This window comes from Somniosus microcephalus, chromosome 6 (genome assembly GCF_052327205.1).
Source record: "Somniosus microcephalus isolate GS21.2 chromosome 6, FLI_Smic_1.0, whole genome shotgun sequence".
In the NCBI taxonomy this organism is placed as follows: Eukaryota; Metazoa; Chordata; class Chondrichthyes; order Squaliformes; family Somniosidae; genus Somniosus; species Somniosus microcephalus.
In genome coordinates, this window is record NC_140992.1 from 250921102 (window position 1) to 250942617 (window position 21516).

At 43.5% G+C, this 21516-nt stretch overlaps 1 protein-coding gene across 1 annotated transcript in view; it reads left to right on the forward strand.

Moving 5' to 3' along the window:
• The window catches only part of pkd1l2a (polycystic kidney disease 1 like 2a), a 190539-nt gene extending 170093 nt beyond the window's left edge, over positions 1-20446 (forward strand). The window contains exons 37-43 of the mRNA XM_085992056.1: positions 579-712; positions 3939-4066; positions 5433-5593; positions 7252-7462; positions 12213-12314; positions 15011-15142; positions 20131-20446. Of these exons, the coding sequence (XP_085848182.1) occupies positions 579-712; positions 3939-4066; positions 5433-5593; positions 7252-7462; positions 12213-12314; positions 15011-15142; positions 20131-20229 (967 nt within the window). The 3' untranslated portion in view covers positions 20230-20446. The remainder of the gene's footprint in view (positions 1-578; positions 713-3938; positions 4067-5432; positions 5594-7251; positions 7463-12212; positions 12315-15010; positions 15143-20130) is intronic.
• The last annotated feature ends 1070 nt before the right edge of the window (positions 20447-21516 follow it).

A 21516-nucleotide genomic window follows, 5' to 3' on the forward strand; every position in this document is an offset into this window, starting at 1 on the left:
AGGCAGTGAGACAGGGGGCGCCACTCAATATCCGGTCCGGGGCGTTGCACGCTTGACTGACGTCACAATCTGCAGGCGCAGGAGATCGTGGCAGTAGCGTTTAGCGCCGCCGCAAAATGTCTAGTCAATTTCATGAGCGGCGCAAACATCGCCGCGCTTGGGCGCTAGTTGCTTTGCGCCCCATTAGCGCCCTCTTAAGGCGCTAACGGGAGGCGCAAACCAACCAAATTTTTCCCCCTTTGTCTTTTAAAATTTTTAAATTTCTTTAATCTTACTTTCCATTGTCTGACTGAGATAAGATTTTATATCATCTAACAATTATTTCTCTGTGTGTTTGGGTTTATCCTTCTCCCTGATTCTATTAAAATGCGAGTTTATCTTTCATCCTTCAGTTCTGAGGAAGATCGTGGCCCGAAATGTTGACCTGTCTATTCTCTCCAAAGATGCAGACTGACCTATTTCCAGAATGGCTGACCTTTTTACCAAGGCAGTGTGAATTATTGTGGGTGGGACATGTAACAACCAGTGCTGTTTCATTACATATTCAGTGACATATATTTTTCTCCTGTATTCCACAGAGTTCTCCAATATTTATTTGACAACACTTGGCTGGACACCTACACTAGAGCCATCTTTGTGGAATTCACAGTCTATAATGCAAATGTGAACCTTTTCTGCATTGCCACGCTATTATTGGAAAGTAATGCTGTTGGTAAGAACTGATGCCTGACACTATTAAGACATTTGACCTTATTGGACAGAATCAGCATCAAAAGCACACAGCGGCTGGACTGTCGAGCATTATTGCAGAACTTTTACCAAGTGGTTCTACAATATAAATAGGTCATAAACTTACAGTTATCTCCAGCTGCATCTTCTATTTATGCCCCCTAAGTTACAAAAAAAGGAAACTGTACCAGTAATTAAAGATGTTTGTATCCCCCTGTTACCGACAGCACTCACTAATATAAACAGCTCGATTACAGTCTTTCAACAGCAGCATAGACCCAATTTTTTTCTGGGTCCAGGGGTCTGCCATCAGAGAGTGGTGCATGGAGATTGTTCTAACATCCCACTCCTGACACCTGGGATATATAAGTGGTATCCCACAGGGATCAGTGTTAGGGCCTTTCTAATGATGTAGATGTAGATGTTGGGAGAATGATCGACAGTTTGCGCAAGTGTTCGGACTGTGGCAGAGAGTAAATTACTACAAGCAGCTCTCAATGTGTTGGGGGAATCAGCCTGTGCTTGGCAAATGGACAAATGCAGTGTGATGCATGTAAGTAGGACCAACGCTAAGTTTACATACACCTTACACGGAACCGATCTGAAGCTTGAAGCAAGAAAAAGATCTTGGTGTAATAGTTCATCATTCTTACAGGTTCATGACCAATGGTGTGAGATATAATAAAAGTAAATCGGGTACTGAGCTGCATTCACAGCATTATTATTCAATATAAAATGAAACATACCATTTTGTTCTTGTACTGGGCCTTGGATATGCCCATTTAGAATGCTGTGTCCAGTTTTGGTCCCCTCACATGGTGGGTGATATTAAGGCATTGGAAAAGATTCAGAGTAGGGCCATAAGATTGATTCCCAGTTTAAAACCCCTCAGCTACCCATATAAGCTTAAAAAGCTAGGTCTATATACTTTAGAGAAGCGAAGACTCAGGGGCAATTTAATTGAGGTCTATAAAATAATGAAGGGACCAGATTGTGTTTACATTGATAAATAATTTCAATTAGATAGGTTAGGGAAAACCTGGATCACCTTTATAAGTTACACAAGGGTAGAACTAGGTTAGGTGTTAGGCACTTCTGCTTTTCCCGGTGTAAAGTATATCTATGGAACACGTTGCCAGTGCCTGCTGTGAGTGCTGATTCACTGTATACCTTCAAAAGAGAGCTCGACCGGATCCAGGTTGAGGCAAAGATCACGTCATACAAGAGTTGGGGACCAAGTAATATAAGTCCTGGTCTCCGGGACTAGTTTTGATCACCTATGGAGTTTTAATGGGGTTTTTAATCTGTTTATTCACCTCAGCCAGGAGATTACACATCTCCTGATGGGTAGAGAGTGTCTGAATTGTGATGAATAAGGCATCATGACTTTATGGGACAGGCTAGATGGACAAGCTGGTCTTTCCATGTCCGGCATTTTTGTATGATCGTATGTATCTGAAGCTTCCACTCATGGCCCGCTAAAATGCGCTGCTCCAGCGGAGTCCCCAGACCTGCTGTTAGCATTATGACACGTTAATGATCTCAGCAATGTCATGATGCACTAAAGCAATAAAATGCGCGCACTTTCTCAAAACATTATACTAATGTAGTTAAAAATAGTTTACAAGACTCAGTGGGTCAGAAAATCAACAGGCTGACAATTTTTTGCAAGGTTATATATTCAGTTGAACCTTGATGTCCATGCCTGAACATTGGGAGAGGTATCTATTGTCATGAATCTTACCATTCATGTAGGAATGACTCATGAGATAACACTGGGTAGCCAGCTGGTGGCGCCGTCCAAGGAAAGTATAAACACTCGGGCGTGGGCCCAGCTTGCTCAGGACGTTTTTGTAACCAGGAACTAGTGATGTAACTAGAATCTCATGGTTTTGAAACAGTTGATTAAAGCCTTGTTTTATACTCAAACCAAGTGCTTAGTAGTTTTCTTACGTCATCTATATTTAACTATGGCCTGTGAAGAATGGCACCAGGTGATATTATAAATGAAAGAGAGTGGAGCACAAAGATTATTGTAACAGCCCTCCACTTGCCTGGATGAGTGCAGCTCCAACAACACTCAAGAAGCTCGACACCATCCAGGACAAAGCAGCCCGCATGATTGGCACCTAATTGACCAGCTTAAACATTCACTCCCTCCACCACCGGCGTACCATGGCTGCAGTGTGCACCATCTACAAGATGCACTGCAGCAACTCACCAAGGCTTCTTCGGCAGCACCTCCCAAACCCTCGACCTTTACCACCTAGAAGGACAAAGGCAGCAGGTGCATGGGAACACCACCACCTCCAAGTTCCCCTCCAAGTTACACAACATCCTGACTTGGAAGTATATCGCCGTTCCTTCATCGTCGCTGGGTCAAAATCCTGGAACTCCCTCCCTAACAACACTGTGGGAGTACCTTCGCCACACGGACTGCAGCGGCTCAAGAAGGCGGCTCACCACCACCTTCTCGAGGGCAACTAGGGATGGGCAATAAATGCTGGCCTTGCCAGCGACACCCACATCCCAGGAACGAATAAAAAAAAAAGCCCGCTCCTGACACCTGGGAGGTACAAGCACCATGAAATACTGCTGTAGTTTCCTTTCCTTTTGTTAGGTTAGTGGCAATGAGAAGTAACAGCTGGAGGAAACTGTAACAAGTTAATTATTTATATTGTACAATCACTTGGAGAAGTTGTTCTGTAGTATTGGCTGAGGGTTGGGGTTAAAGGGCTGCAGCTGAGTTGCTCTTTCCGCTCGCACTTTTTCTCACATTAAATGCACATATGCAATTTCAACCAAGGTTAGTTTCATCTCCCAATGAAACTAACTGGAGTTGAAATCAACGTTCTGCTTTTAATATGGAAAAAAAGGGGCCAGATGTAAGGACGTGTGGGCTGGGCTTGGCCTGCTCGGGTAGGGGAAGCTGCCGCTGATGTACCCTTGCAGGTATAGGCAACCCACCCCAACTATGCAAATGACCCGGTCCCTGGATTTTGGGGTTGGGGGGGGTGGTCTCTGGCCTTGAGCGAGGGCACGTGGCGGTCATGCTGGCGGAGTGAGGATCCCAGGAATTTCCAGACCAGAGTCTTTAAACAGAGACAGGCATCCGGGCCTGAGCCTGGGTCCCCTTGCGCTCCACTGCACTACCAGTAAAACGTGTGTGTCCTGTCAAACGAGGCACTGATTTCTATAATATTTTGCAGGGGCCTTCTTTACACATACTGATCTTCAGAGTATCCGTCTCTATCAGTACACAGATGGGCTGCACATTTTTGTTGTTGCAGCTGAAGTGGTGTATTTCCTCTTCCTCATCTATTACATGGTGATTCAGGTACGTCTGCGGGAAAGTAAATATTACTAGAAACCGTATAATCAGTGATGAATGACGAGGATTGAGAGACACTGTTCTCGTAAAATGTAATCATGTAATAGGGGAAGATTTTGTTCTCACTTTGCATTCTGTCACTAACACAAACATTAATGAAGATTTGTGATGCCACAATAATAGAATGTTCAGTGGGGTGAGGCGAAAATTAAGTGGAACTCCATTAAAATTTACATTCTCATTGAAATATATACCTGTCATCTTTTTACACTGCCATTATTTTACTGGAGCGGCAGGAATGACAGCACATAGAATCATAGAATGATACAGCACAGAAAGAGGTCATTTAGCCCATCGTGCCTGTGCCGGCTCCTTGGTAGAGCTATCCAATTAATCCCACTCCCCTGCTCTTTCCCCATAGCCCTGTAAATGTTTTCTCTTCAAGTATATACCCAATTATCTTTTGAATCTTCTTCCATCACCCCTTCAGGCAGTGTATTCCAGAACACAACAACTCGCTGTGTAAAAAAAATGTTTCCTCACTTCGCCTCTGGTTCTTTTGCCAATCACTTTAAAACTGTGTCCTTTGTTTACTGATCCTTCTGCCATTGGAAACAGTTTCTCCTTATTTACTCTATCAAAACCAGTCATGACTTTGAACACCTCTATCAAATCTCCTCTTAACCTTCTCTGCTCTAAGAAGAACCCCAGCTTCTCCAGTCTCCCCACATAACTGGTGCAAGAGCAGCCATTACTACAACTGTGACTGCTTCAAAAAGTAACTGGCACTGTCTTTGTGAAATGCTGGGAAGCAAAACAGAACTAGTGGGCTAGGAGTTTCCGCTCCAGCGGAACCCTAGGATATATCTGGCGGGGCAGGAGATCCTCCAAATTCAGTACCCTGTTCCTGCCTTCTCTCCATATCCCTTGATCCCTTTAGCCTTAAGAAATATATCCAACTCCTTCTTGAATACATTTAATGAATTGGCCTCTACTGCCTTCTGTGGTAGAGAATTCCACAGGTTCACCACTCTCTGGGTGAAAAAATTCCTCCTCATCTCTGTCCTAAATGGCTTACCCCTTATCCTTAGCCTGTGACCCCTGGTTCTGGACTCCCCGACCATCGGGAACATCCTTCCAGCGTCTAGTCTGTCTGAGTGAGTATTCGACAGCCCAGATTTGAAGCTTCATTGGAGACACAGTTAGACTACAATTCATTTCTGATGAAGGGCAGGCACCCCAAGTGTCACAGCCTCTGTTTTCTCTTTACAGGTGCTGTGTATTTCCAGCATTTTCTGTTTTAACTTCAGACTTCCAGCATTTGTAAATTTTTCCTCTTTTATTTACCATTTATTTTGTGCGTCTTTCCCAGGGAAAACTATTGAAGGAGCAGAAATGGAATTATTTCAAAAGCAAATGGAACCTTCTGGAGACAGCCATTATAATGATCAGTTGGAGCACGCTTTCTGTATTGATAAAGAGAACAATTCTGGGAAAGCGAGACATTGAATACTATCACAATCACAGAACAGGGTACTCCGTAGTTTATCATTTATAGTTTATGAAAAGCAGAAGCTTTTAATTACTGTATTATTATAAATTCTGGACATATGATTTTCCAGTATCAACTGTTGATTAGCTCTTAATAAACCCACGTAACATCAAAAATAATATTACCCTGTGGACATTAACATGCATTAAGTGTATAGAGTGAATTGGCAATCGGTAAAACAGACACAAAAACTGAATGCCTGAATACAAATGTACACTAGTATTATAAAAATAATAGATACCACAGAGCAAAATCAGTACTAGTAGTTAATCTTAAGGTTCAGTTGACAGATATAAACCACTAAAGCACTGCTGTCTGCTTGGTCATCTTGAGTGACTCACTTAGGCATGTAAACACTGCAAGATAATAATTATGCTCCCTCTATATGTATATGTATGTATATATATTTACATATACTGCTACTCCACAGGGTTTTGCTGTGTTTTTTTTCTATGCAATTTTCAAATTCAATTTCCAGTTCCTCTTTCACCACTGGCCCGTATTTTCTGATCGCAGGCCTCCCGTGGGCGGAGGCCTGCAATCTGGAAAAACTACGCCCCTACCTGAGGGCTCCCGGGACACACACGCTTCCGTTCCTGGGCCTCTCCAAACTCCAAGTGCGCAGGGCCCACGTATCCCAGAGGCGCAGGTAGTTTGCAGCGTCCCTGGGATCATGTGGGCCATGGGGAGCCAATCAAAGAAGGGAATCTCCCTTCATACACTTGACAGGAAGACCTGTCAAATATATGAATGGAGATCACCCCAAAAACATAGTAAAACTTCAAATAATTTTTTTTTAAATCACATTTTTAAAATGACTTGAAATTACAATAAATTAAATATTTTAAACAAGAATTTAAATTTTTGAAAAAAATAATTAAAGTTTTTTACGGGGCTAAAAATAAACTTACCTTTTTTAAAGTATTTTTAAATGATAAATCAGTGAAAAAATTTTTAAAGCTTTTTTCAACTCTTATCCTGGTAAAAGCAGGCCTTACACCTGCTTTTACCAGGCGCAAGAATTGTAAGGGTTTTCTGCGGGCGGCGGGTCTCCAAAAGGCGGAACTATCTGCCCGCAGAGGCCCTACTCCAGGGCAGCCAGAGGATCTGTCAAGAGCATTCTTGACAGATCGGAAATGCCGGTTTTCAGCGCATGCGCTGTGCATGCCTGAAACCGGCATTTCCGATATCCCTATGGGTGGGTACACAGCGTGTATTCACCTGTAGGGATCGGAATATCTGGGCCCAAAGGTATTTAGCATAATTCTCTCTCTCTCTCTCTAACCCTGCTTCGTATCCTACCTATCTCGCCAGTGTTTTCACATCCAGTCATTGAGTTCCCCTGCCCCTTCTTGGTGAGGATGAGGGAGGGTGTAATGAATGTAATGAAGCAGAAATCTCCCACCCTGACCACAAATGAAACCACTCTCTAACCACCAAGAGAATACTGAAATAATATAATATATTATCTGTAAAAGTCTGATCATTATCTGAGATCCTTAGCATGTCCGAACTTAAAAGGACACATCCGTTTCCAGAACTGTTGCTAAAATAATGAAAGTTGCCTAAAGGACATTTGTACTGCTAAGTATTGTTATTGAGGAGATGGTTGATCTCCATTTTGCTGTGTTTCTTACAGGTTTGTAAGCTTCTATGAGACTGCTATGGCAGATGCAATCATGGGTTACCTGATTGCCTTTCTGGTTCTCCTAGCAACCATCAAACTTTGGCATCTGCTGCGCCTTAACCCCAAGCTCAACATGATTACATCTACCTTAAGAAGGGCATGGGGTGACATCTCAGGATTTCTGACTGTCATTTTAATCATGTTCCTGGCCTATTCTATTGCAGTAAGTAGTTACTATTGGTGGAGCAATACAATGTAGTCCCAAAGTGCCATTAGTTTTTAATTGAAGTTTAATAATCACGGTGCATTTTTCCTGAACTTGTTCCCTAGAAGTATATACCTCATAGAATTTCAGCCCAAGTTCAACTGAAGTTTGGGGAGTATGAAGAATTATCGGACTCGTTTTTCTGGTCATTTAGATTATTCCAAACATTTATTAGTCTTTAAATAAAGACGTTTTTCATATCTGTTTTAAATTTACTTTGCATCCAATGTTATTTATGACCTCTGGCACTAGTCTCTGAAGTCTCTTGACCAGCCTCCCACCTTCCATAAACTTCAGCTCATCCAAAACTTTGCTGTCCTAACTATCCTAACGCACACCAATAGGGAATTCAGGAGAAACTTCTTTACCCAAAGAGCGATAAGAATGTGGAACTCGCTACCATAGGGAGTGGTTGAGGCGAATAGCGTAGATGCATTTAAGGGGAAGCCAGATAAGCACATGAGGGAGAAAGGAACAGAAGGATATGCTGATAGGGTTAGATGAAGAGAGATGGGAGCCTGAGAGCAGGCTCATGTGGAGCATCAATGCCAGCATAGACCAGTTGGGCTGAATGGCCTGTTTCTGTGCTGTAGAGCTTATGCTGACCTACATTGACTCCCGGTCCGGCAACCTATATATATGTATGTATGTACATATATGGTGCGATTATACAATTAAAATTTTTATTTACGTCAATGAGCCTCCAGAGGTGGAACTTCCAGAAGATAAAACTGTGTGAAAACTCTGCCAATCCCTGTGACATAAACTAGGAAAATTATAAGCTATCAATCTAACATTACAACTCGCATTATTCAACCCTGACCATTTCTACAGGTGACACCTCTCTGGTGCCACCAGCATTGGAAACACTGTGTTCCACAGAGTATTTGAATCAAAACTACGTCTCTACTTATCCTTATAATCTTCATCTTGTCCATAACCATACATTGATCCATCTATTTTTTAAATAGAATTAACTGGTATAATTCACGTGAAACAACAACAACAACTTGCATTTATATAGCACCTTTAACATAACAAAACATCCCAAGGCGCTTAAAAAGAGCATTATCAATAAAAAGTTGACGCTGAGCCACAGAATGAGCTATTAGGACAGGTGTCCAAAAGCTTGGTCAAAGAGGTAGGTTTCAAGGAGTGTGTTAAAGGAGGAGAGAGAGATAGAAAAGAGAAGAGGTTTAGTGAGGGAATTCCAGAGCTTAGGGCCAAGGCAGCTGAAAGCACGGCTGCCAATGGTGGAGTGATTAAAATTGGATGCGCAAGAGGCCAGAATTAGAAGAGCGCAGAGATCTCGAATGCTTGTAGGGCTGGAGGAGGTTACAGAGATAGGGAGGGGCGAGGCAATGGAGGGATTTGAAAACAAGGATGAGGATTTTTAAATTGAGGCACTGCTGGACCAGGAGCCAGTGTAGGTCAGCAAGCACAGGAGTGATGAGTGAACGTGACTTGGCGCGAGTTAAGATATGGGCAGCAGAGTTTTGGATGAGCACAAGTTTATGTAGGGTGGAAGATAGGAAGCCTTGGAATAGTCAAGTCTAGAGGTAACAAAGGCTTGGACAAGAGTTTCAGCAGCAGATGAGCTGAGGCAGGGGTGGAGTCGGGCATTATTATGGAGGTGGCAGTAGGCAGTCTTGGTGATGGAGCGGATATGTGGTCAGAAGCTCATCTCGAGGTCAAATATAATACCAAGGTTGCAAATGGTCAGGATCAGCTTCAGACAGTTGCCAGGGAGAGGGATAGAAATGGTAGTCAGGGAATGGAATTTGTGGCAGGAACTGAAGACAATGGGCTGGATTTTGCTACGGGGGCGGGTTGGAGGTGGGAAACCCACATTCGGGCTTGTTGTCCCGCCTCCATGGAGATGTGGCCAACCCACTGGATTTTCCTCTGATTGACCTTGTTGAGCCCGCCCTGTGGGCTCAGCAGGCCAATTAAGGGCCACCCAGCAACAGGTGACGTCAGAGATTGACATTTCATCTGTCAAAAGCTTTTGGCAGATGAAATATCAGTGTTTAACAGCTGTTTGAAGCTGTCAAGCACTGAAAACTGCTAATTCAGCCTCAGTCCTTTCTCAGGATAACTTTAAAATCATTTTGCTGCAGAAACCAAGAAGCTGATTTTTTTTTAAAAATCGGAGCTTCTGTGGTTCTTGCAGCCGACTCCCGACACCGGAATGCAGGACTCCTGTAAAGGTAAGTAAAAGTAAGTTAAACTTATTTAAACACTTTAAACACTTGCAAAACACTTACCTTTGCACTCCTGCACCCCTCACTCACCTGAACACTGGGCATCTCGACCCCTCCAAGACCTCAGACCCAGGTCCCGCCTCGAAAACTTTTCGTGGTTTGGAGCTTTCGGGAAGCCCACAAACCAGCAATAAAAATCGCGAATAGGCAAAAAACTACCTGTTAACTACCTGTTAACAGGCAGTTTAATTGCCTTTAATCCCTTCCCGCCTCTGGGAGTCGGGTTCCAGCACTTGTCGGCAACCCGACTCCTATGAAATTGACATGGAGGCGGGTTGGAGGCGGGATGGGGTCGGGATCCCCGGATCTCCGATTTTTATCGCCGGCACGCCTCCAACCCGACTCCAGGGGCTTAGGAAAATCCAGCCCATAGGCTTCAGTCTTCGCAATATTTAGTTGAAGGAAATTTCTGCTCATCCAATACTGGATGCCGGACAAACAGTGTCAGAGGCAGTGGAGGGATCAAGAGAGGCAGTGGTCAGATAGAGCTGAGTGTCATCAGCGTACATGTGGAACCTGATGGTGTGTTTTCAGATGATGTTGCCGAGGGGCAGCATGTAGATAAGAAATAAAAGGGGGCCAAGGATAGATTCATGGGGGACTCCAGAGGTAACAGTGTGGGATTGGGAAGAGAAGCCATTGCAGGTGATTCTCTGGCTACGTTAGATAGCACTAGTGGGTATTCTAATTGACAATACGATTACAGCTCTGTGATATCAATGATGCTGAATTGCAGGGGATTCTCTGGCTATTGTTCGATAGATAAGAATGGACCAAGCAAGGGCATTTCCACCCAGCTGGATGATGGACGAGAGGCATTGGAGGAGGATGGTATGGTCAACTGTGTTGAAGGCTGCAGATAGGTAGAGAAGGATGAGGAGGGATAGTTTACCATGGTCACAATCACGTCGAATGTCATTTGTGACTTTGATAAGAGCCATTTCAGTACTGTGGCAGGGGCAGAAACCTGATTGGAGGAAATCAAATATGGAATTGTGGGAAAGATGGGCACGGATTTGGGAGGCAACAATATATTCAAGGACATTGGAGAGGAAAAGGATGTTCGAGATGGGGCGGTAGTTTGCAAGGACAGAGGGGTCAAGGGTGGGGTTTTTTTAGGAGAGGGGTGATGACGGCAGTTTTGAAGGGGAGGGGACAGTACCTGAGGAGAGGAAACCGTTATCAACATCAGCTAACATGGGGGTCAGGAAAGGAAGTTGGGTGATCAACAGTTTGGTGGGAATAGGGTCGAGGGAGCATGAGGTGGGTCTCCTGGGCAAGATGAGCTCGGAGAGAGCACAGTGGGAGATGGGATGGAATCTAGAGAAAGATGTGAGTTCAGGGCTAGGGCAACGGGGAACATTAGGGGAAGTTTGGCCCGGTGTGCTAGGGGAAGGAAGGTAGAAGCAGAAGCAGCTGAATGGATGGTCTCAACCTTTGTGACAAAAAAGTCTATGAGCTCCTCGCACTTGTTATTCGAGCTGAGGGTGGAGGAGGCATGGGAGGGTGGTTTAAGAAGACATTTTGTGATGGAGAAGAGAAGCTGGGGGTTATCTTTGCATTCCAGGATGATCTTTGAACAGTGAGCAGTTTTAGCAAGGGGGAGCAGGGTCCAATGGTGCTTTATGTGGTCCAACCAGATCTGGCGATAGATAGTTAAACCAGTTGTCCGCCATAGATGTTCAAGTCTGCGTCCCTTGGACTTAAGGGAGCAAAGATGAGGGCTGTACCGGGGGAACGGCCAGGGTGAGAGAGTGTAATTGTTTTAATGGGGACAGGGGCGTCAAAGGTGGAGGAGAGGGTGTGATTTAACAAATTGGCAGCTGCAGAAATGTCATGATGGAGGGCCAAAGGCTAGATAGTTGGGAATTTGAAAGTGCAGTGGTAAGTGACTTGAGGGAGAGTTTTTTCTAGGGGCGGACACAGAAAGAAGTGGGGTTGAGAGGGGAAATGGGGATGTGGATGGAGAGCGATATAAGGAAGTGATCAGAGATGGTCTGTGATAGTCACAATGGGAGTAGTGAGGCCACGTGAGATGGCGCGGTCGAGAGGGTGGCCGTGAATATGGGTAGGAGAGTTTATATGGAGGGAGTGATTTAGGGAGGAAAGGAGGGCAGTGGTCCCAAAGGAGAGAGAGCAAGAAGAGTTGAACACTCTGAAGACAACATTGGTAAAATGTCCATTAATATTATCCACCTGTTTGACTGATTATTTGCATAAATCTAGGATGCAGAATGCTGCATCATAAGTTTGATGCCATTTTTTGTCTTTGTGTTCTGTCAACCTGAACCGTTGTATGTTCAGGCTGGCTGCAATTATCCTTTAAATAATGTGAAAGCAGACTTCGCTTTCTGGACCCCTTTGACTTTCAAACATGATAATTTAATATCCAGTACCAGTAATTAGAAAATCATTATTTATGCAAGTGTAACTCTGTTCTACAGACAAATCTAATGTTTGGCTGGAGTATGTCCTCTTATAAAACCATATTTGATGCTGCAGAGACAATGGTCAGTCTTCAATTGGGGATCTTCAACTACGAAGAGGTAAGGAAAGCAAAAGCATATTGCAAAAATAACTCTGTTCAGAACAGGAGCTTGATTCTTATCTAATCTATAGCTGGTGCATTTAAATCTCTTTCAGTAGGTTTCACAGTTTAATGCAGTTGTTATACTGCAGGCATTGGAACAAGTCAGGTGCCTCATTCATGTTGGTAGGTTATATTTGGCAGGGATGATTATTTGATTTCCTCTGAAACCATGGCCCAGGTACAGGTACATACACATAACAGAGATGTTGGATGAACAGGTTTGTGCACATGCAGCAGCACTCCAGGTTTCAAAGAAAACTAGAGCAGCCAATGTTTTTGTTCCACTTAATGTGGCTGCATACATTTCAAATTACTTATTGGTGTGGGTCTACTGATTTGTGATAGCAAGTAGACCTGTTTCAAATCATGCCATAACATCATGTTACATCACGATAACATTAAGTGATTGGTTTCGGGGGCACTCTTTGAGTAATATTGATGAACTGGAGCAGAGACTAGACTGACCCCACCCAATTCCAATTAACACATTTTGTGTGTCTAGTTGAACACAAATCCAAATCTTAGACGCCAATGAGCAGTAAACTAACACATTCTGCTATTCCAATCCATGTTTATAAAAATAAAGCACGGGCATGATACCATTTTATTTGTTTTCCCTGTTTGAAGAAAACAACAAAGTACAATTTAAAAAAAAAAAAAAATCTTTTGATTTTATTGTTAAAGAAATTTGTCTCGGGTGGGGATGCAAAAAGAGTTTTCAGATCGGATCGGCCGCCCGTTATACGCAGCGCCTGACATTCAGTTCCGTTCCAGACAATGGAGCTGACTCGATCCGATCCGATACTGCCCGCTTTGCGCCACCACCCAAGATGAATTTCTAGGCCAGGATTCCTAAAGCGCTATGTGAAAGATGTGGTTATGCTGCATTACCTGTCTGAGCCCAGGAGCTGCATAGAACAATTCGCAGCCAGCAACATCTGTGTAATACTTCAGGCTACTCCAGCTGTGAACTGTACTGCTGGTGACCAGACTACTCTGTGCATGTGAGCTTACATGCATCCGCATTCGTCTGCTCCTTGTAGGACATTTTTGAAAGTTGATTGGGAGCATCCAAACTCTCAAAAGAGTAAAAAAAAAAGTTTTGCTTCAGTTTAAGATGTGTCAACAAACCTGCTGAACACTTTTTAAAGCTGGCTCTACGCCACACTGTCTGGCATTTTAAAGTCTGGTTTAACGTCATACCTCGTGTAGTGCAGAATCCAAATGATCTGGAATGGCCTTCCCAAGGGGTTGTCATCGCACTGCAATCCAGATTCAGATTATGACCTGACCTTAGTTATACTATCACAATTTTATTGCTATGAAGTGAAATTTGCAACACGAAAGTGACAGTATAGCTGCACCTTCCAAATCACACCTTTACAGTGTCAATGATATTCTTCAGGTAACTTGTTTGAAAAATCAGTTTAACTATCCAATTTTACACTAGGGTAGTAAGCACGTATAAAGCTATGGCTACACTCACTTCAACACAAAGACTGTTCACATTAGTGTTGGTCCTGGATTCACTTCTACGTCAGAATAGAAAGTTCTATTTAAATAACATAAGAACATAAGAAATAGGAGCAGGAGCAGGCCATTCGGCCCCTCGAGCCAGCTCCGCCATTTAATGAGATCATGCTGATCCGATTTTGGCCTCAACTCCACTTTCCTGCCCGCTCTCCATAACCCTCGACTCCCCTGTTGCTCAAAAATCTGTCTATCTCCGCCTTGAATATATTCAATGACTCAGCTTCCACAGCTCTCTGGGGTAAAGAATTCCAAAGATTCACGACCCTCTGAGAGAAGAAATTCCTCTTCATCTCTGTCTTAAATGGGCGACCCCTTATTCTGAGACTATGCCCCCTCGTTCGAGATTCCCTGACGAGGGTAAACATCCTCTCAGCATCTACTCTGTCTAACCCCCTCAGAATCTTATATGTTTCAATAAGATCACCTCTCATTCTTCTAAACTCCAATAAGTATAGGCCCAACCTGCTCAACCTTTCCTCATAAGACAACTTTTCCATTCCAGAAATCAACCTAGCGAACCTTCTCTGAACTGCCTCCAATGCAAGTATATTTCTCCTTAAATAAGGGGACCAAAACTGTACGCCAGCACCCTATACAGTTGTAGCAAGACTTCCCTACTTATGTACTCTATCCCCCTTGAAATAAAGGCCAAAATAACCTTAAAAGCTGAACTGCGATTTAATTCTTCCTTCGTCACACTAGCTGAGAAATCACTGTTGTCGATATTAGTGGACAAGTGTTTAATGCATTGGCATGACATTCTTTTGTCCGTTATTTTAAGAGGTGGTCAACTTGTTTATTTTGAACATCTGTGTTGAAGTAGTGGACTGAGGAATGTTATACCATCATATTAAATAATCATCCACAAATATCATCAACATTTATTTCTAGGCTACAGCGATATAAGAATCAACAGCTCATTTTTTATGTTTGGATACAAGGGTAGGTTTTGAGGCCCTGTGTCACCCAAGTGGAGCCTCACACACAATCAGTGCTTATCAGATGATCTTTAATCTTGACCATTTTCACAAATAGTTAATTTTAACATAAAAGAGTTGAATCTATTTATGAAATAGCCTAGTTTAGATTTGAACATATTTTTCTTCTTTACTTGACCAGGTATTGGACTATAACCCAATTCTGGGGTCATTTCTGATTGGCTCATGCATCATCTTTATGACATTTGTCGTCCTGAACCTCTTCATTTCTGTTATACTCGTGGCATTTAGCGAGGAGCAGAAGAATTACAAGGTTTGTATTATAATTCTTCTGAAGCTTATTTTTTTCATCTCTATACTATTCGGCAATTACATGAAGATTTGGTAGTATTTTAATATTAAAATATTTTAATAACTTCCATTACTTTTATTTACAGTATGCTTTTTTGAACTAAATCACTGTGGGCTGTTTGTGCTCGAGTCAGGATTTGTTTTGCCCATTTTCCCTCTCCCTTCCTGAAGGCATTGACTCAGCTCCATGGGCAACAAGGCGGCAGCTTTGCGTACATCACACAAGTGGCCATCCTGCATGTGTGAATGTAGACAGTGGTTGGTAGGCCATTCAGCCATGGGGGGCATCAGGGACGAGTCTGATCTCCAACTTAATTAGGGAGATGCAACATACACCAATCAGCACACAACAATGTGAATTTCAGGGTTTTTTAATGTCATTGGATTCACCAGTTTGAATTTGGCTACTGGATCCATCTATATGCTGGCTTCAGCTGTTCAAACTTGGCAAGAATGTTGATTTGGAAAAGATTTGGGATTTATCTACCCATGCAGGAGGAGCACTGAGAACAGACCTTTTCAAACAGTCATGCCAAATTTAAACAGGTGAACTCAGTGGCATTGGAAATATACAAATAAGAATATAAGAACATAAGAAATAGACCATTTGGCCCCTCAAGCCTGCTCTGCCATTCAATAAGATCATGGCCTCAACTCCACTTTCCTGCCCACTCCCCATAACCCTTGATTGCCCTGTTTTTCAAAAATCTGTCTATCTCCGCCTTGAATATATTCGATGACTCCACCTCCACAGCTCTCTGGGGTAGAGAATTCCAAAGATTCACGACCCCCTGAGAGAAGAAATTCCTCCTCATCTCTGTTTTAAATGGGCGACCCCTTATTCTGAAACTATGCCCCCTAGCTCTAGATTCCCCCACGAGGGGAAACATCCTCCCTGCATCTACCCTGTCGAGCCCCCTCAGAATCTTATATGTTTCAATAAGATCACCTCACATTCTTCTAAACTCCAATGAGTATAGGCTCGACCTTTCCTCATAAGACAACCCCTTCAACTCAGGAATCAACCTCGTGAACCTTCTCTGAACTGCCTAATGCAAGTATATCCTTCCTTAAATAAGGAGACCAAAACTGTACGCAGTACTCCAGGTGTGGTCTCACCAAGGCCCTGTACAGTTGTAATAAAAACAGAAAATGCTGGAGAAACTCAGCAGGTCAGGCAGCATCTGTGAAGAGAGAAACAGAGTTAACGTTTCAGGTCGATGACCTTTCGTCAGAACTGGAAAAAAAGCAGGAAATGGAACAGATTTTTAAGCAAGTGTAGGGGCTGGGAAAGGGGGGAGGGGATAAAAGAACAAAAGGGAAGGTCTGTGATAGGATAGAAGGCAGGAGAGGTTAAGAGACATTAAGAGATATTTAAGGCGAGACGAGATGGTAATGGGACAGGTTAAGAAACAAAGGATGGCTCTAGATGAAGTGTAAATTGCGCTGGCAGAATGAAAGACAGCTGCCACGTGGGAGAGAAGAAAAGACACAAACAAAAGGTGTGGATATAAATATATATATGACAGGGGCCGAGGTTATGATCTGAAATTGTTGAACTCTATGTTGAGTCCAGAAGGCTGTAAAGTGCCTAATCAAAAGATGAGGTGCTGTTCCTCGAGCTTATGTTGAGCTTCATTGGAACACTGTAAGAGGCCGAGGACAGAGAGGTCTGAGTGGGAGTGGAGCGGAGAATTAAAGTGACAGGCGACCGGAAGTCCACTCCTCTATCACCCCCAACACCCCTTCCCCCCCTTTCCCAGCCCCTACACTTGCTTAAAAATCTGTTCCATTTCCTGCTTTTTTCCTGTTCTGACGAAAGGTCATCGACCTGAAACGTTAACTCTGTTTCTCTCTTCACAGATGCTGCCTGACCTGCTGAGTATCTCCAGCATTTTATGTTTTTATTTCAGATTTCCAGCATCTGCAGTATTTTCTTCCTGTACAGTTGTAGCAAGACTTCCCTACTTTTATACTGCTTCCCCCTTGAAATAAAGGTATGAAATTGACAGGCAAGAAAAGACCAGCTGGTCCATCAAGCCTGTTCCACACCTCATTCTGGCTGGAGTTTCATGACTAAACACTTGGACTGAGTGTTATCTATAAAGACACTTTTACTCTATATGATGCGATCTCTGCCCCAGTCAAGAACAGTCCAGCTCCCTCTTTTAAGCATGCAGAGAGTCAGCACCCAGGAGGATGTCGTGAAACTCCAGTACGATTTAGACAGGATGGGTGATTGGGCAGAAACATGACAAATGCACTATAATGTGGATAAATGTGAGGTTATCCACTTTGGTGGCAAAAACAGGAAGGCAGATTATTATTTGAATGGCAATAGATTGGGAGAAGGGGAAGTGCAACGAGACCTGGGTGTTCTTGTGCACCAGTCACTGAAGGTAAGCATGCAGGTGCAGCAGGCGGTTAAGAAGGCAAATGGTATGTTGGCCTTCGTAGCAAGAGGGTTCGAGTACAGGAACAAGGATGTCTTGCTGCAGTTGTACAGGGCCTTGGTGAGACCGCACCTTGAATATTGTGTGCAGTTTTGGTCACCTTACCTGAGGAAGGACGTTCTTGCCATGGAAGGAGTGCAGCAAAGATTCACCAGGCTGAAACCTGGGATGGCAGGAATGACGTATGAGGAGAGATTGTGTCGATTGGGCTTATACTCACTGGAGTTTAGAAGATTGAGAGGGGATCTCATCGAAACCTATAAAATTCTGTCAGGCCTGGACAGACTAGATGCAGGAAGGATGTTTCTGATGTCTGGGGAGTCCAGAACCAGGGGTCATAGTCTAAGGATAAGGGGTAAGCCATTTAGGACTGAAACGAGGAGGAATTTCTTCACCCAGAGAGTGGTGAACCTGTGGAATTCTCTGCCACAGAGGGCGGTGGAGGCCAGTTCATTAAATATATTCAAGAAAGAGTTGGATATATTTCTTAAGGCTAAAGGGATCAAGGGATATGGGGAGAAGGCAGGGACAGGGTACTGAATTTGGATGATCAGCCATGATCTCATTGAATGATGGAGCAGGCTCAAGGGGCCGAATGGCCTACTCCTGCTCCTATCCTATCTTCTATGTTTCAACACACCAGCCTGCAACGTATTCCAGAGGCTCACTACTGTCTGGGGGAATAAAGAAAGTATAACTGAAGATAAATGCAGAGTGCATAGTGAGAGTAGACTGCAAGAATGGGGTGGGATGGGGGTATCACAGGGGCTTTATGGATGGGTTAGCTAGAGCTCATTGGCCATATTAAGCAGGAAAAAAAACAAATGTTTTTGTGTGAAGTGCTATCGGGTCTGTGTGGCTGGATTGTATGAATGCTTTACAGGGTAAGGGTTCAATGTGCAATTTGGTTCAGTACATTGAACAGGTGCAATATATTTACGTGTTGTACCAAGAGAAGTGGTTATTTTTGGCAAAAGGGGAAGGAAAGAGGAGGAAAAAAGAACAATCTTGGGATTTCTTCCCTTCTTTGTATGAGATTGGTGGCAGCAACACGTGGCACGTGTCATTAAAGAGCAGTAGTATAAGAAGGTAGTATTTCCATCTGAAGTCAGTTGCTGGTGACATGCCTTGGCTGATTTCTTGTGTCATCCTGCTTTTTGTGTTGTTTTTTTACTCCCTCTTTAGTCTGCATTCCCAACTTCTGCTCCTCTTTCCTGACTTGGCAGAACTGCATTGTCTGCATTGCTTTGTCTCATCAAAAGCATCAGTGGCCTGTTAAATGCTGGTCTGCAAGCATTCTCCTTCAGACAGCAGTGGCAACTGCACTACTTATATTTATTGCGTGGCAGCTTGATGCTTACCATTCAGTAGCACGCTAGAAACTAGGTTCAGATACAACAAAGATTCTGTAGTGGATTTGAACTTTTAAATCAAACTTTCTGTTCGATTTGATGATTGTAAATGGGCAAAGGGGTAGATTTTCCCTAAGCTGTTGGGAAAGAGGCGGGACTACAACTTTTGGGTTTTAGTCCCGCCTACATTGACGTCCATCAGCAGGCCAATTAAGGGCCACCCGGCAACAGGTGACGTCACAGACTGAAATTTCATCTGTCAAGAGGTGTTGACAGATGAAATATCAGTGTTTCACAGCTGCTTGAAGCTGTCAAACACTGACAGTCTGACTTCTAACCCGAGTCCTTCTACACAGACTCAGTTAGAAGTCTCACCGGCAATGAAAGCTGAAGGCTGTCACTTTTGACAGCTCGCAGCCATTTTGCTTTCAGTGCCAGCTGAGTGATGGACTCCCGCAGCCCAGAGGAGGAAAGGCTGTTAAGGTAAGTACAGGTAATTTAAACTTCTTTACACACTTTAAACACACCAAACACACTTACCTTTGCACTCATGCACCCATCACTCACCTGAACACCGACATCGCGACCCCTCCAAGTCCTTCAACCCGACGGCCCGACTGCTCTAACCTGGCGTGGTTTGGAGCCGTCGAGAATCCCACACGACACCCCTCAAAATAGGGATTAGGCTAAAAACTGCCTGTTAACAGGCAGTTAATTGGCACTAATCCCTTCCCGCCTCGGGTCGGCGGGTCCCAGTGCGGGGCGGATACCCGCCTCCCTTGAAACTTGCGTGGAAGCGGGTTTTGGGCAGGATGGTGTCGGGACCCCCGAATTCGGGATTTCCCCCCCCCCCCCCCCCACCACACGCCTGAAACCCCGCCTCACGGCACACTGAAAATCTAGCCCAAAGTATTTAGAGCTTAAACAAGGCAGGTTCGCTCCCTTTGACAACAACAACACTGACTCTCAGAAAGGTTCACAGCTGAGCTAGAAAGCGCTAAATATTTGATTTTGTAATATTGTGAAAATCCAGCCTGCATGAGATAAAACTCTCTTTAAAATAAAAAAGTGAAGTTGATTTTTTTTTTAGTATTTTTATGAAAATGTTTGAATATAGTAAGGAACATTTATTGTTTTCCTTTCAGGCTTCTGAAGAAGAAGAAATAGTTCAGCTAATGCTGACAAAACTGTGCAGCTTCTTGGGGATCAAATACAAGAAGGATTCCTGTCAGTCAGGAACTTGACTGAAGCAAACGCCTTGGATTGCTACGTAGCAGCTAACATTCTGCAATGTGTCATTTCATGATACTGAATAATTTAGTAGACTGAGTTTAAGAATGGCTATAAAAATAAATGTTACCAGTTAATATTCAAAGTAAATTGGCTCCTCTGCATGTCTGTTTTGTTGTATTGCATCAATGTGCCTAAATAAAGTACTGTATAATGAAAAGCATTCACTCACTTCACTTAGTGTAGGCTTTCTTATTCCTACTTTCTATGTGCCGTGATATTTATTGTTGCACATTAACAGCATTCACTATTAGGAACGAGACGACAGGTTAGATTCGAATATTATCCTTTCTCCTGCAGTGTTCAAATCCACTCCAGAATCTTCACTACTCCTAAACTAGTTCTTTGCAGCCCCACATCTACAACACAAATCTGTCCATAATTTGTCTCAAACTCACAATCTCACTGAGTCCATTAATGGTGGTGGTGTGAGAAATAGGAAGAACTTGAGAATTTACATTTATATAGCGCTTTTCACAATCTCAGAACGTCGTAAAGCACTTTACAGCCAATTAAGTACTTTTAGAGTTTAGTTACTGTTGTAATGTAGAGAAACGTGGCAGTGAATCTGCAAACAGCAAGATCCCACAAACAGCACGGAGATAATGATCAGATAATCTGTTTTTAGGTGTTGGTTGAGGGATAAGTATTGTCCAGGGCACTGGGAAAACTGCCGTGCTCTTCTTTGATTAGTGCCATGGGCTCTTTTACACCCACCTGAGAGGGAACACAAGACCTCTCAGCCAAAAGACAGCTCCTCTGACAGTGCAGCACTCCCTCAGTACTGTACAGAAGTGTCAGCCTACATTATGTGCTCATGTGTCTGGAGTGAACACATGTCCTTCTGACATCTTAAATGGAAATGGAAGGATTATGCTGGCGTTGAGGTTGGGGTACAGTAGAGGGAGCTTTCATCTGCATTTAGATATGAGTTCAAATCCCACGATGGCAGCTGGGGAATTTTAATTCATTTAATTAAATAAATCTGGAATAAAAAGCTGGTATCATTAATGGTGACCATTGTTGTAAAAACCCATCTAGTTCACTAATGTCCTTTAGGGAAGGAAATCTGCCGTCCTTACCTGATCTGGCCTATATGTGACTCCAGACCCACAGCAATGTGGTTGACTCTTACCTGTCCTCTGAAATGGCCCAACATGCCACTCAGTTGTATAAGGCGGCTCTTCACCACCACCTTCGAGGGCAATTAGGGATGGGCAATAAATGCTGGCCTTGCTGGC